At 41.7% G+C, this 14,268-nt stretch overlaps 1 protein-coding gene across 6 annotated transcripts in view; it reads left to right on the top strand.

Moving 5' to 3' along the window:
* The window catches only part of LOC100396917 (DNA damage-regulated autophagy modulator protein 1), a 53,809-nt gene extending 39,541 nt beyond the window's left edge, over positions 1 to 14,268 (top strand). For 2 of the 6 annotated variants that reach the window (XM_054238729.2, XM_035257272.3), the window contains 4 exons: positions 2,021 to 2,198; positions 6,302 to 6,360; positions 10,837 to 10,929; positions 12,466 to 14,268. In XM_054238729.2, coding sequence (XP_054094704.1) covers positions 2,021 to 2,198; positions 6,302 to 6,360; positions 10,837 to 10,929; positions 12,466 to 12,579 — 444 coding nt within the window. In that variant the 3' untranslated portion in view covers positions 12,580 to 14,268. The other 4 variants (XM_078337053.1, XM_078337054.1, XM_078337055.1 and 1 more) reach the window with 4 other exon arrangements.

Here is a 14,268-nt window from a genome sequence, read left to right as displayed (position 1 = left end):
GGCTCATGCCTATAATCCCTACACTTTTGAAGGCTGAGGCGGGTAGATCACCTGAGGTCAGAAGTTTGAGACCAGCCTGGCCAACATGGAGAAATCTTGTCTCTATGAAAATAGAAAAAGCTGAGCATGGTGGTGCATGCATATAATCCCAGGTATTCTGGAGGCTGGGGCAAAAGAATTGCTTGGAGGAGGAGATGGAGGTTGCAATGAGCCAAGATTTTGCCATTGCATTCCAGCCTGGGCAACAGAGTGAGATAAAAAAAAAAAAAGACAAGAAAAGAAAAAGAGAGAGAGAAAGGAGCCGAAGGTAAGGTGCCTGGTTGGTTATTCTGAGTGTATACAGGGTCTGCTCTGACTTTTTGCTAGAGTGGCATAGGGGCTGCCTTCTAGTTGAAATGGCTGGTTACAGGATGGTCGGGGACAGGGAACTTGTTTAGAAGGTGCCTTTGAAAAAGAAAATTAGCCAGAACTGGGCATGGTAGCATGTGCCTGTAGTCCCAGCCACTTGAGAGGCTGAGGTGAAAGGATTCCTTGAGCCCAGGAGTTCAAGGCTGCAGTGAGCTATGATCATGCCACTGCACTCCCACCAGGGCAACAGAGTGAGATCCTGTCTCAAAAAAACACCCAAAAAGCAAAAAAAAAAAAAAAAAAAAGAAAAAAAGAAAAAGAAGAAAGTGCTTTTGCATGGCAAAAGCAGTGGTTTTACTTAGATGGTGTGTTCATTTGGGGTGCGTTGGGAGGAATGAGTAGGGATTATCAGGGAGCAGGGAGCCTAAAATCCCCAAACCACCCTTGGCACCATCATGGAATGAGTCATGTACTTTATTATTATTTTTTCAATCATATCATACTGAAGTTTATTGATTACATCAAATGAAAATTTCTGTAATGAAAAAGGCAAGTGAAAGTCATAAAAGATGGGATTCACATTCATTTTAGAAAGCACCAACGTAGAGGTAAAGAAATTGCTTAAGTGAAAAACGTAGTATTGCAGTTGCATTTTGCAAGCTGAAAAATGATTTTGTCACCACACATAAAATCTGCACATTTATATGCTGCATGTTATTAGAAAATTCCACCCCTCAATTATTATGAATTTTACAAAGTTGGGCTTACAATTATACTGTTGCTGATGTTTATGTAGTAGATATGGAATGAATGTTTTCGGTTTAGTAGATAACATCCTCAAACAATGAGTAGGTTGTGAAAATTACAAAGACATTTTGATAGCTCAAAATTATTCAAATTATAAATATATGATCCCATTATTACATTTTTTGCGTCATATACTTTTATACAAAATTTTTATATGGGCCTGGCGCAGTGGCTCATGCCTGTAATCCCAGTACTTTGGGAGGTCAAGACCAGCAGATCACCTGTGTTCAAGAGTTCTCTACTAAAAATACAAAAATTAGCTGGAATGGTGGCACAGGCCTACAGTCCTATCCTAGCTACTCGGGAGGCTGAGGCAGGAGAATCTATTCAACCTGGGTGGCAAAGGTTGCAGTGAGCAGAGATTGTGTCACTGTACTCCAGCCTGGGCAACAAAAGTGAAACTCAAAAAGAAAAAAAGAAAAAGAAAAAAGAAAATGTTATATGATGTGTATCCTATAATCTTCATTGCAAACATGCAAGACGGGGATGATTATGCCCATTTTTAGATACAGAAATCAAGGTTTTGCACTAAGGTCACAGAGCCTCATGGTGGAGTCAGGACTTTTAATCCAGGTGTGCCAGGCTCTGAAGCCCACCATCCTCAGCACTCCCACCTCTAAGGCAGACCTCCTCCTTTCCTTGTCCCATGAGTCCAGGTTCGCTGTGGAGCAACCAACTTTTTAGCATTCATTCTAGCACCTGGAAGGCTTTTCTTCTGGTGGTCATGTGGTACTGGCCACATTTTCCAAGGAGTGCTGCATCTGTGCTGACCAATGGCTCAAAGCAGCCTAGAGTGAGTGAGTGCTCGCGACTCAGCATTGACAGACTCACCCAGAGTAATGACCTTTGGTGACTTTTTCTCCAGGGGTTAAATGTGACAGTGGTTCATGATGCTGGTGCCCTTTTGGCTTTTGTCTGCGGTTCCATATACACGCTCCTGCAGTCTATCATCTTTTACGAATCGTGTCCACAGTGGAACAGTCTCTGGATGTGCCATATACGGATGATCATCTCTGCCGTTTGTTGCGCAGCTGTCGTCCTCAGTATCCTTTTTCACGTTTGTGGCTTGTTAAAGAAATAAAGCATTCAATGACACTTGTTAAAGAAAGATAATGAAGACTTTATAGGGACCACTGCCATGGGGTCTGATGCTTGGGGTGAGAGATTGGGCTCAACTCTGAATACAGCATTGGCAAGTGCGAATTTATAGTCAAGGAGTAGGATGAGGTCAGTGGATGGAAAAGTACTAAAAGGAAACCTCAAGGATGAGGGGAATTTGGGCCAAACCAACCTAACAGGATTCTTTCTGAGTACTGGCCATGTGATCAGACATCACCTGGGAAGGGTGGAGGAGGAGGAACCCAATCAGATACCAAGGGTGATCAGATATTAAGATGTGAGGTCCTTGCTAAACTGACTTAGCCAGGGTTCTTTGTTAAAACTGGATCTTAGAAGGAAGTGCACACATGGACCTAGGAGAAGTGTTAGGAGCTTGACTGAAGTTTGGCCAAGCAAAGAATCTTTGTCACAGTGTCTCAACAAAGCTTGACACTTTTCTTTCCCCCAGCTGAAAAAAAAAAAAAGATAACAACCAAGTTTCCACATTTTTCAGAAAAACAATTGGGATAAAAGCATAGATCATAAGAAAATGTCTCAGCATTGGTTAGATCGAAAGGCTCTTTGAGGGAAAGAATGGTGTGACAGAAGATGGGAAAGGTAAGAACACTTCAGTCTGTTTACTTCCTTCTCACAGGGCCAGTTTCATGAACCATGTGAAAATATTTATTTTTCATTGTAGTGCTTGGCTGAAGACACCAAATATTGATACTGTACTCAAAGGAATAGCCCCATGAAGTGCCTCAAGGCTAAACTTTGCCCCTCCCTGGACGTAGGTGGCAAGACAGTTTGATTTACTCGTCCATGTGAAGAGATTTTTAAAAAGCTCTAGGTCACTTATTACTGAGTAAGTTAAAATACATTTAGCCTTTTCTTTTAAGTCACTAATTTCATTTTCAAAATGAAATTCATTTTATTTTCTAACTCAGCCATGTGAAAAGACATGAAAATATAAATTTAGAATGCTTGTAGATTCCGATTTAGAGGAAATGAAAGCCTTTTCCTTCTTTTCCTTTTTCTCTTCTCTAATGAAATATTTAACAAAGAGGAAAAAACAGCTGTGGTCTTAAAGAGATGCAGAATTCCCCATCTTTCAAAATACCATCTGTAGTCATATCAGAGAAAGCTGCAGGGTCATTAAAAAAGTGATGACTAATGTCAGATGGTAGGAAAATCGGAACTGCGTTAGCAGCAATTTTGTTAGTCTGGGTTGAATTACGGTATAAAGTGAGCAAGACTGAGTGAAAACACATCACTTGCTTCTAAATATTAAGCTTTGTGTTTCTTTTCTAAAATAGAAACTACAAAATGTGAAGTCTAAGAATGATTTTGGTTTTTCTTCCATCTTAGGGAAGGACATTTTTAATTACAAAATTTCTAAGCACAGAGTAGCCGAATCCTAGAACTGAGACATTTACCACCAAAATATATACCCTTGTTCCTAAGACAGTTGCTTCTCAAATTCCTTGTTCTGCTTATAGATTAAAGGCACACTTTCTCTTTGAATGTATCTCCTTCACATTTGAATCTTGTGTTAGCTGTAAAATTTATAACAGTGGTTGTAGTGTTACAGGTAAAGTTTCTGCATGCAGGAAACCTTCCTTGCTTCCAACTTTGGAAACAGATCCCCAGATATCAAAGTCAGAGTGTTTTATCAAAGTCAGCATTTCAGGCCTCAGAGTTTCACTTATTCATAATGCTCATTTCTAGGAAGGTCTTTTTTTTAGACGAAGTTTCGCTCTTGTTGCCTAGGCTGGAGTGCAATGGCATGATCTCAGCTCACCGCAGCCTCCACCTCCCGGGTTCAAGCAATTCTCCTGCCTCAGTCTCCCAAGTAGCTTGGATTACAGGCACCTGCCACCATACCCGGCAAGTTTTGTATTTTTAGTAGAGACAGGGTTTCTCTATGTTGGCCAGGCTGCTCTCAAACTCCTGACCTCAAGTGATCCACCTGCCTTGGCCTCCCAAAGTGCCGAGATTACCAGCGTGAACCACCGCACCTGGCCTCTAGGAAGTTCTTATTAGGAGTCATGCCATTCGGAAGCAGCCCCAGACAGAGAGGGATTATGACCCTATATCAGATTAACTTGAATGAATTCATCTATATGAAAAGGTCTCCTGTCTTAAATGTTAGTGTGTTATTTATATTTCATTGCAAAGAATTGAAAGCATCTTTAAATAGGCCAGGCACGGTGGCTCATGCCTGTAATTCCAGCATTTTGGGAGGCTAAGATGGGTGGATCACTTGAGGTTAGGAGTTCAAGACCAGCCTGGCCAACATGGTGAAACCCCCATCTGTACTAAAAATAGAAAAATTAGCTGGGCATGGTGGCAGGCACCTGCCACTGCACTTCAGCCTGGGTGAGAGAACAAGACTCCACCATAAAAATAAATAAGTGAATTAATTACTTATAATATTAGAAAATTTAAAATTACACATAATATTTCTGTGGGATGGTGCTGCTCTGGAGAGCTCCTTAAAGTTCACAATGTAGATTAAGTTTCACTGAATGAAGCTTTTTCCCATTCCATTCTGAATTAATAATTTTCCCTTGGAGTCATTGCCATATCCAGTTCTTTTTTCTCTAGCATGGTACATTCCCTGGGTCTGGTCCAACAAAGTTGTGATGTTTCTGAGAGCTGAGACCAAGTTTTCCCTCCTCCCACTCGCTTGACCAGAATGGTACCTGGTGAACTGAAGATGGAACTAAGAACAAATAAACGAAAGAATTAAGAGGCTTTTAAACTATCAGAAACAGAAGCGTGGTAATGAAATGATCAGAGAAACTTCTGTGCTCTCTACTTCTTTTTATTTTGAGAATCAGAAGTGTTAAACTCTGCACGGTTTCACGTGGGGTGCAGGTTAAGAGAGGTGTCACTGACTGAATTCAGAGGAGGCTCTAAACTTTGCTTGGCTTAATTAATACTTCGAATTTCTAATATTTTGTAGACATTTTAGAGCATCCTATTTCTCTCTAGCTTTCTCTTTTGCATTCTAAGTCAGTCAAAGTGGTTATCACTGGCTTTGTGCAGAAAGCATTGCCCGTGGAGGAGAGGAGCCTCAGCCCTTGGTATTATTAGGCTGGACCATAGGGGTTTGTCATTCATCCCTGAAGTCTGATACAGGGTGAATCGCTTTGACTTGCCAGCTCTTAGGCCAGGAAGGAAGGGATCACCTTATACCCAATTACCCAACAAAAGTCTGTTTATTAAACCTAATAGTTTGAGTTTCTGTAGCTTGTTTTTGTATATGAGCCCTGGCACTTTGGAATTTTATAATTTTCTTGAAAGCTGTTACCTTGAAAATAGTATTTTGGATCAGGCATGGTGGCCTACCCCTGTAATTCCAGGACTTTTGGAGGCTGAGGCAGTGGATCTCTGGAGGTCAGGAGTTCAAGACCGGCCTGACCACCATGGTGAAACCCTGTCTCTACTAAAAATACAAAAAATTAGCCAGGCATGGTGGTGGGCACCTGTAATCCCAACTACTATGGAGGCTGAGGCAGGACCTCTTGAATGCAGGAGGCAGAGATTGCAGTGAGCTGAGATCACACAATTGCACTCCAGCCAGGGTGACAGAGCAAGACACCAGCTCAAAAAAAAAAAAGAGAGAGAAAATAGTATTTTGGGGTGGGAAGTACTCAAAATGAGCCATTTTAGACTGCTACATTAGTCATTTTGACCAAATTCCAAATTGTAAAATTATTTTCAAAATTTTAACTAGCTGTTTAGCTAAGTTAAAGTGGGAAAATCCAGAAACATGCCAGGTTGTACAACATGTAGCCGCAAATTTTAATAAATGTTGCTATACAAACTGGAAAAGTATTGCAAAGCTATTTCCATGTTGTAATTTAACTCTCATAATCGAATTTAAAATTCGAGTTTATAAGAACCTAATGTAACTGGCTGGACTGTAGAAATGTTGGTATTAACATTTTAACACTGTATAATGATTTTATCATTAGGAGAACAATCTCGTTTTAACATTAAAGGAACTGTTTTGTGCTGTAGTTTCCTTAACCTTTTTTAGTGATTGTCTGTGCTTCATTAGTTTCCACAACCAAGCTGGAATGGGACCCAAGCGAAAAGGTAACATTTAAGTTGTTCTGAATGTGGCTGTTGGATGTGGTTACATGAGATTGTGGCCAGGCTAGGCCCGGGAAAGATCACTGCTGTTTTTTAGAACAAGGTGCAAAATGTGAAGTAAACACAGTATGTATCAATTTGCCATCCAATCATTTGGTATTGCGGATCCCGTAATTAGCTAGCAGAGTAATTCCAAATGCTTCCTAGAATTATTTTCAAAATTTTAAGTTCCTGATTTCTCTTTTTTTTTTTTTTGAGACAGAGTCTTGCTCTGTTCCCCAGGCTGGAGTGAAGTGGTGGATTCTTGGCTCACTGCAACCTCTGCCTCCCAGGCTCAAGCAGTTCTCCTGCCTCAGCCACCCAAGTAGCTGGGACTACAGGCACCCACCACCATGCCCAGCTTTTTTTTTTTTTTAATTGAGACAGAGCCTTGCTCTGTCACCCAGACTGGAGTGAAGTGGCATGATCTCAGCTCACTGCAACATTTGCCTCCTGGGTTCAAGCGATTCTCATGCCTCAGCCTCCTGAGTAGCTGGGACCACAGGGATGTGCCACTATGCCTGTCTAATTTAACTTTTGTATTTTTAGTAGAGATGGGGTTTTTTAGCATATTGGCCAGGCTGGTCTGGAGCTCCTGGCCTCAAGTGATCCCCCGGCCTCAGCCTCTCAAAGTGCTGGCATTATAGGCGTGAGCCACCGCAACCAGCCCTCTAATTGCTTTCTGAAACATTTCAACTATCTATGCTTAGTAAAAGAGGGTAGAGGGACAGTGTGAATGAAGGTATTTGGTGGCCAAAGGGAGTGTGGAATGTTAAGTAGAGAGGACAACACCAGCTCCAGTGTGGTGGATAGTTCATTTCAAGATAGAGTGAGAAATCAATGCAGTCAGGGGTAACTGTGCAAGGGAGTAGTGGCTGTAAGAGGCAGGAGAGGCTGGTACTTGACGCAGATGACCAGAGTAAGACTTTGAAGACTTTAGAACAGTTAAGCAAATGGAAAGAGTATTATTAGATGAGTGTTAGGTAGAAGCAATGTCTGGGATGGTTTGGAGAGCTTGGCATGAGGACGGCCAGGAAAAGGCAGTTCTACTAGTTTGCATTTGAAACAGGGAAAATCCGATGGGTTTTGGCAAATGCCTAGCACGAGAATGAAGTGGCACGATGAATCAAAGACAACTTCGAGGATTTTATCTTAGGTGAACCAAAGAATTTATTTCCTTGACCAGAAATAAGGTCCCTAACAGGGATAAATAATTTAGTAAGTGGAAGTGGATGAGTTTGGTTAGAATTGGTGACTCTGCAGATATCATGAGATATCAAGGTTAGAAACGTGGGCCTTGGCCAGGCTCTGTGGCTTACGCCTGTAATCCCAGCTCTTTAGGAGGCCGAGGGGCAGATCACTTGAGGTTAGGAGTTCAAGACTAGCCTGGCCAATATGATGAAACCCTGTCTCTATTAAAAAAAAAAAATGGACAGGTCTGGTGGCACACACCTGTAATCTCAGCTACCCGGGAGACTGAGGCAGGAGAATCACTCGAACCTGGGAGTCAGAGGTTGAAGTGAACCGAGATCACGTCACTGCTCGCCAGCCTTGGCAACAAGAGGGAGACTCCGTCTCAAAAAAAAAAAAAAAGGCACCTTCTTTAAAATGAAACATTAAAATGGTCAAATTAGTCTAGACCTAGGTTTTCCCCTAATGTGTGGGGAATAAGCCCCATCCTCTAAAGAGGGTTCAGTTCCCCTTTCCATTGGTGAGAACCTCTTTCCGAAAGCAAGACCGCATAGCAGAGTGGCTCAGGTGTACTTTGCTTTTCAGCCACTTGGGGGAGACCTTCTACCACAAACCCGCTGCTGGGTAGGGCTCATTGAAGTATACTCCCAGGCAATTAAAAATCTGTTATATTCCACTTTCTACCTTAAAAATGTGAAAAATTCATAATTTTCTATTCACCCTATAAATAACTGTGCCATTCTTGTATTTCCTTCTCTTCCTAATATCAAAGGATGTAAAAAAAATCTCTTTACATTAATTCATAACAATTCACTTGTTATGTTACACAGCCTGGTCTCCAACTCCTGAGCTCATTTAGGTACTGCCCCAAACTTCTGTGTAGTGCTTTACAGCTTTCGCAGCACATTTATATGCAGTGACTTACTTGGTAGGGAGGGTGAGAATTTTAATGTCACTGTCTCATTTCACATTGCAAAGATATCAGGGCTTTGCCTGCAGTCAGACTCTTGGTTCAATGTACTTTCATTAATATGCTTAAGAAATTCCTCCCAAAATTCTGCCTCTGTTTTTAGAAGCCATCTTCTTTGTTCAGAGATGATATGGGTTGGGGCAGGTCCCCTGGTGCTGGCACCAACAAGAGGGAGCCTCTGTTCTCTACCTCCTAATGGAAGCTGGTCAGGTTCTTCTCAGCATGACCCAGTATGAGAACAGTGGGTGGAGGTGACCATAACAGGCAGAGTGAAGAGTGGTGGTCTGCGGGCCTGGTGTGCCTCCAGCAGATCTGCCTGGATGGGCACAGGATCAAAGAAAACAGCTGTCACCATGGCATTGCCCTGTGCAGCCTGACCAACATGGCAAAACCCTACTAAAAATACAAAAATTAGCTGTGTATGGTTGGGTGCCTGTAATCCCTGCTACTCAGGAAGCTGAGGCAGGAGAATCACTTGAACCTAGGAGGCAGAGGTTGCAGTGAGCCAAGGTCATGCCATTGCACTCCAGCCTGGGTGACAGACCGAGACTCTGCCTCAGAAAAAAAAAAGAAGAAAAAAAGAAGAACTGCCCTGTGATCCAGCACGTTTCCTCGCCCTTCTAGCCTACAGCAGAGCAGAAAGTGAAGCAGGAAATCACACAGGCATGCTGACAGTCCCCAGGCCTCATTTGCATGTCAGCTAATGTCAGAATGCAGACGTGCATTTTTGACTGAGAATTTTATTTATTTTTATTTTATTATTACTATTATTTTTGAGACAGAGTCTCGCTCTGTCACCCAGGCTGGAGTAGAGTGACACGATCATGGTTCACTGCAACATCTACCCTCTGGGCTCAAGTGATCTTCCCACTTCAGCTTCCCAAGTAGCTGGTGCTGCAGGTGCAGGCCACCATGCCCAGCTAATTCTTTCTTGTCTTGTTATGTTGCACAGGCTGGTCTCCAACTCCTGAGCTCAAGTGATCCTCCTGCCTCAGCCTTCCAAAGTGCTAACAATACAAGTGTGCGCCACTGTACTTGGCTAACACTTGTAAAGTTAGTTTGTGGCACTGAAAAATCAGGAGATATCAAATATACACACACACACACACACAGATAGATGGACAACACACACACACACACATACACGTTTTTTTTTTCAAACCTCTCTGAAAGCAACACTAGTGTACTATTTTCCCATGGAATTGAGCTGATGAGGTGTGAGCCCCGTAATTTCTCTCTCTTTTCACAACCATTAATTTTATTTATTATTATTATTATTAATTTTCTGGCCTCCATATGCAGCTGAGTTTGGAACTTCTGATTTAAGCTGTTCTTCTTGGCCTTCATTCTCTCATTCTTTTTTTTTTTTTAGAGACGGGGTTTCACCATGTTGGTCAGGTTGGTCTCGAACTCCTGACCTAGTGATCCACCCGCCTCGGCCTTACACAGTGCTGGGATTACAGGCCTCCATTCTGTCATTCTTGCCTCCACAAAGATACACACTTAACATGTGGCTGTTTGTTATTAGCATCTTCTTGGTAGCTGTATTTAGGAGGTTAAGCAGAACTATTTTCTGAATGAACATTTCTATATAAACAGGGAAAACACGAAACCTAGGGGGCTAGTCAGGTTGTTTAGATGGTAACACACATTCTTTGGAATAACTGCGAGGGTGCTTTTTAAAAAAAAAAAAAAAAAACATGGACTTTTACCATGATGGCCAGGCTTGTCTTGAACTCCTGACCTCAGGTGATCTGCCCACCTTGGCCTCCCAAAGTGCTAGGATTACAGGCGTGAGCCACTGCGCCCAGCGTTTTTGTTTTTTTGTTTGGTTTTTTTTTTTTTTTTTAAAGATTGGGGCAAGAGCTCTTGTTAAGCGTGCTCTCACAGTTAGGGATTCCCAGCAAAGGGAGACCAAGTCATGTCTTGTATGGAAAGTTCTTTCTTCTGTTGAGTCCAAATTTGCTTCCCAGTCTCAGCCATTTGGTAGTCCTTAGTCTACCTTTTGAAGTGATAAACTCAATCTTAAAACGAGAGTTTGTGGAAGCCAGAAAGAACTTTGGAAAACCTGCCTTTGCATTCTCAGTGGGCAGGTGTCCTGACACTCAGTAACGTGGTTGTGATTACCGTATATCCTCAAAGTTCTGACTTATGCTCACTGGACAGCTTTTTTCTTTTTTCGAACCTCTTCGGAGTTTTTTCAGTACGTACATTAAAGTGAATCTTTTGAGGCTAAATTCTGTTTCTTTATGATTGCCATTCTTTATGATTGCCATTAGGATTATGTATATCATGTAGTGAGTGCGATCTGTGAATGGACAGTGGCCTTCAGTTTTATTTTCTACTTCCTAACGTTCATCCAAGATTTCCAGGTAGGTGTTTATCAATTCAAACGTTTTAAATTGCTGACAATTAGGATTAGTAAAAATTCACTGAAGACATTTTGCATTTTTAAAAAGGGCACTTTCTTTTTATTCTTAATGTGTTTGACATAAATATGTAAGGATTGCGCAACTTCATTCATTAGCTTCTCCCCAACAGGAGGCATCTCTAACAGCTCTCCCCACAATGAGATTTTCATATGTCCTCTGCTGATTGACGTGAATAGTCATATCCTGATTCCTTTTGTTCCTCTTCCTTTTCTCCCCTTCCCTTCCCTCCCCTCCCCTCCCCTCTTTTTTGAGATGGAGTCTTGCTTTGTTGCCCAGGATGAAGTACAATAGCAGGGTCTTGGCTCACTGCAACCTCCACCTCCTGGGTTCAAGTGATTCTCCTGCCTCAGCCTCCTGAGTAACTGGGATTACAGGCACCTGCCACCATGCCTGGCTAACTTTTTGTATTTTTAGTAGAGATGCGGTTTTACTATGTTGTCCAGGCTGGTCTTGAACTCCTGATCTCGTGATCTGCCTGCCTCGGCTTCCCAAAGTGCTGGGATTACAGGTGTGAGCCACCGCCTTCAGCAATCCTGGTTGTTTTCTTTTAGGGGGTCTCTATTACTAGTTCCAAATAATAGAAAGTAAATATATCTTTTAAAAAATAAAAGTGTCTTGTTTAAAAATATTCCCAAAGCAAAGAGAAGGTGGGACTATATTAGATTTGTCCACAGGAAAAATCTTACATTTTGAAACAAGTGAGTTATTAGCTCAAAGGATATGGAAAGCCAAGAAAATTCCATAGGACCTGACTCAAGCATAGCACAAACTGTAGTGAGATCATTTCTGAGGTGGAGCAAAGCTGTTGGAAATGTGATTGTCAACGCTGATATCGCTGTCAATGTTGAAATTGTTAACTTATTTTATACCTTTTTCTTTTCGTTTTTAAAATAGAATGTTACCTTAAAAATATCCATAGAAATCGATGGTGACATTGGAAAAAAGAATTGAAGCTCACTCAGTGAAGGTGAACACCATTTCTAGAAGGGCTGCAGAGGACAGACAGGGTGTTGATGCCACCCTATTTATTGGGATGCATCTGCGGCACATGCAGGACTTGAATTTAAATAAAAATTTCTAAAAGTTGTACTATTTCTAAAGATGTTTTCCTAAAGAATGTAGAGCCTTGTGACATTGAAGTGATGTTTTTATAATTTTCTAAGTAGATTTTTTATATTAACAAATTCATATACAGAAAAGACAAGGTGTTACAAAAAAAATGAAGAGCTCTTATTTTTGTACAGATTCTATTTTTTTATTTGTATGTAATTTATGGAAATACAGTAAATGAGTAATTTAGGTTCAGTACATTTATTACAAAGTGAACTGAGATATTCATTTGTAAATTTCATTCTTAGTGAGTGAACTGTATTTTTTTATTATGAGAGCATATATAAAATTCAATTTATAGCAGTCATGTACCCAAATCATAAAGATTTAGTTAATGTATTAACACTAAGATACTCTGATTTTTAGCTAAGCAAAGTGCTTCTACTGAGAGGCCTTCATGCCATCATGTACAGTAGCTCTAAGTGGATACAGAAGACCTTGGTTTTGAAATTCTGCCACCGTATTTCTCCCTGCTCATGAGGCTACATCTTTTGCTCTTGCTGCTAATTGGCCATTTATAGTGGGTGTAATTCCAGGTGTAATGGTTTCAGCAACTCAGGTGAGAACCATCCTCTATTATTACTGGCACAACTTGATATATAGTCAGACCCAGAACTGAAACTCACATCTCAAATTCATTTCATGCCAGTAAATGTGGCAAAGAGAACAAAGGCCCAAGAGCAAGAAGCGGGTGGTCAAGAAGAACTTCTGGGTGTAGGGTGCTGTTTATTCGCTCCTCCTTTTCACACCTGTGGCTGGATGTCCCACAACACTATAGGAAATGTGAGTCAGGCCCTTTGCATTAAGGAAGAACTACGGACTCCACCTTTTCACCCAAATCATGAATAACCAATGAAAAGCAAGCTATTCCAGAGGAAGAAGTAACCCTTGAAATGTTAAGGCTTAGGCTTGAAAGCTGAAGAGCAGGAATTCTCTTTTCAAAGACCCGAGAGCATAAACCCATGTGTGGTCAAGTGGGATCAGCCCTCAAGGGCACATGCCAAGAGCAGAGCAGCCCATGGAGACAGCTTCGGAGGGCATGGCATCGTAGGGAGTTAGGGATAGCTCCTCATTAACTATTTGTTGGGTGAGTATAGGGGTGAGGCTCAGTGGCAGTCAGGCATCTCTGCAATGACAAGCTGCCTTCCCTCTATGTGTTAGCCCATGTTATTGGAACATGTCCCACACCCCTACCACTGCCATTTGGGCCCTATAAGGCCAAGTAGAGAAATCTGGCAATAAAAGGCAAATGTAAGCATGCTTTCTTTAAGATGCATCAAAAATGACTTTCTTTAAGTGAATGGAAGAGTTTGACAGAGAAACACCTTTGGAAGCAAACATAAGAATGCTGACTGGGTGTGGTGGCTCACACCTGTAATCCCAGCACTTTGGGAGGTCTAGGCAGGAGGATCACTTGAGCCTGGGACTTTGAGACCAGAGTGGGAAACATGGTGAAATCTCATCTCTACAAAAAAAGCCAAAAACAAAAATTAGCCAGGTGTGGTGGCATGTGCCTGTAGTCCCAGCTACTTGAAAGGCTGAAGTGGGAGAATCACCTGAGCCCAGGAGGTTGAGGCTGCAGTGAGCCATGCCACTGTCTTCCAGTTTGGGCAACAGAGCAAGACCCTGTCTCAAAAATAAATAAATAAATAAACAAACAAACAAATAAATAAAAAGACTGCTAATCATTTGTGGGTTCACTGTGACTCATTGTAATGCTGGAGATCCCCCTTGCAACACTGGAACTGAAAGTGATGAAAGCTGTGTCAAGCCTTCATTATCCTGAAGAGGAGGAGAAATGCCACGTGCCTTTCCCATGGGATCCGCAGTGGAATGAATACATGGTTGTGTCTCACTTCAAACCGACTTTCGTTCTCAGCACTTCTCACAATGGATTTTCATGCTTCCTTTTCACATCTCTCTGCAGTTAGATTGGGAGCTCCTTGAGGGCAGAGTATGTGCCTTAATCTTTATCTTGGTAATGCCCGCAATTAACGCAGTGCCTCCTGGTACACTGCAGGTGCTTAAGAAATACTCACTGAATGCATGAATGAATGAATGAACAAATGAAGGAATGACTAAGGATGTTTGTAGTGCTGTAATATATAATGGAATTTACTCTGGTTTACTAGTTAGTTTCATAATAAACACATGGTCTGTATCACCTGG

This window comes from Callithrix jacchus, chromosome 9 (assembly GCF_049354715.1).
Source record: "Callithrix jacchus isolate 240 chromosome 9, calJac240_pri, whole genome shotgun sequence".
In the NCBI taxonomy this organism is placed as follows: domain Eukaryota; kingdom Metazoa; phylum Chordata; class Mammalia; order Primates; family Cebidae; genus Callithrix; species Callithrix jacchus.
This window is presented reverse-complemented; position numbering and strand designations above follow the sequence as displayed.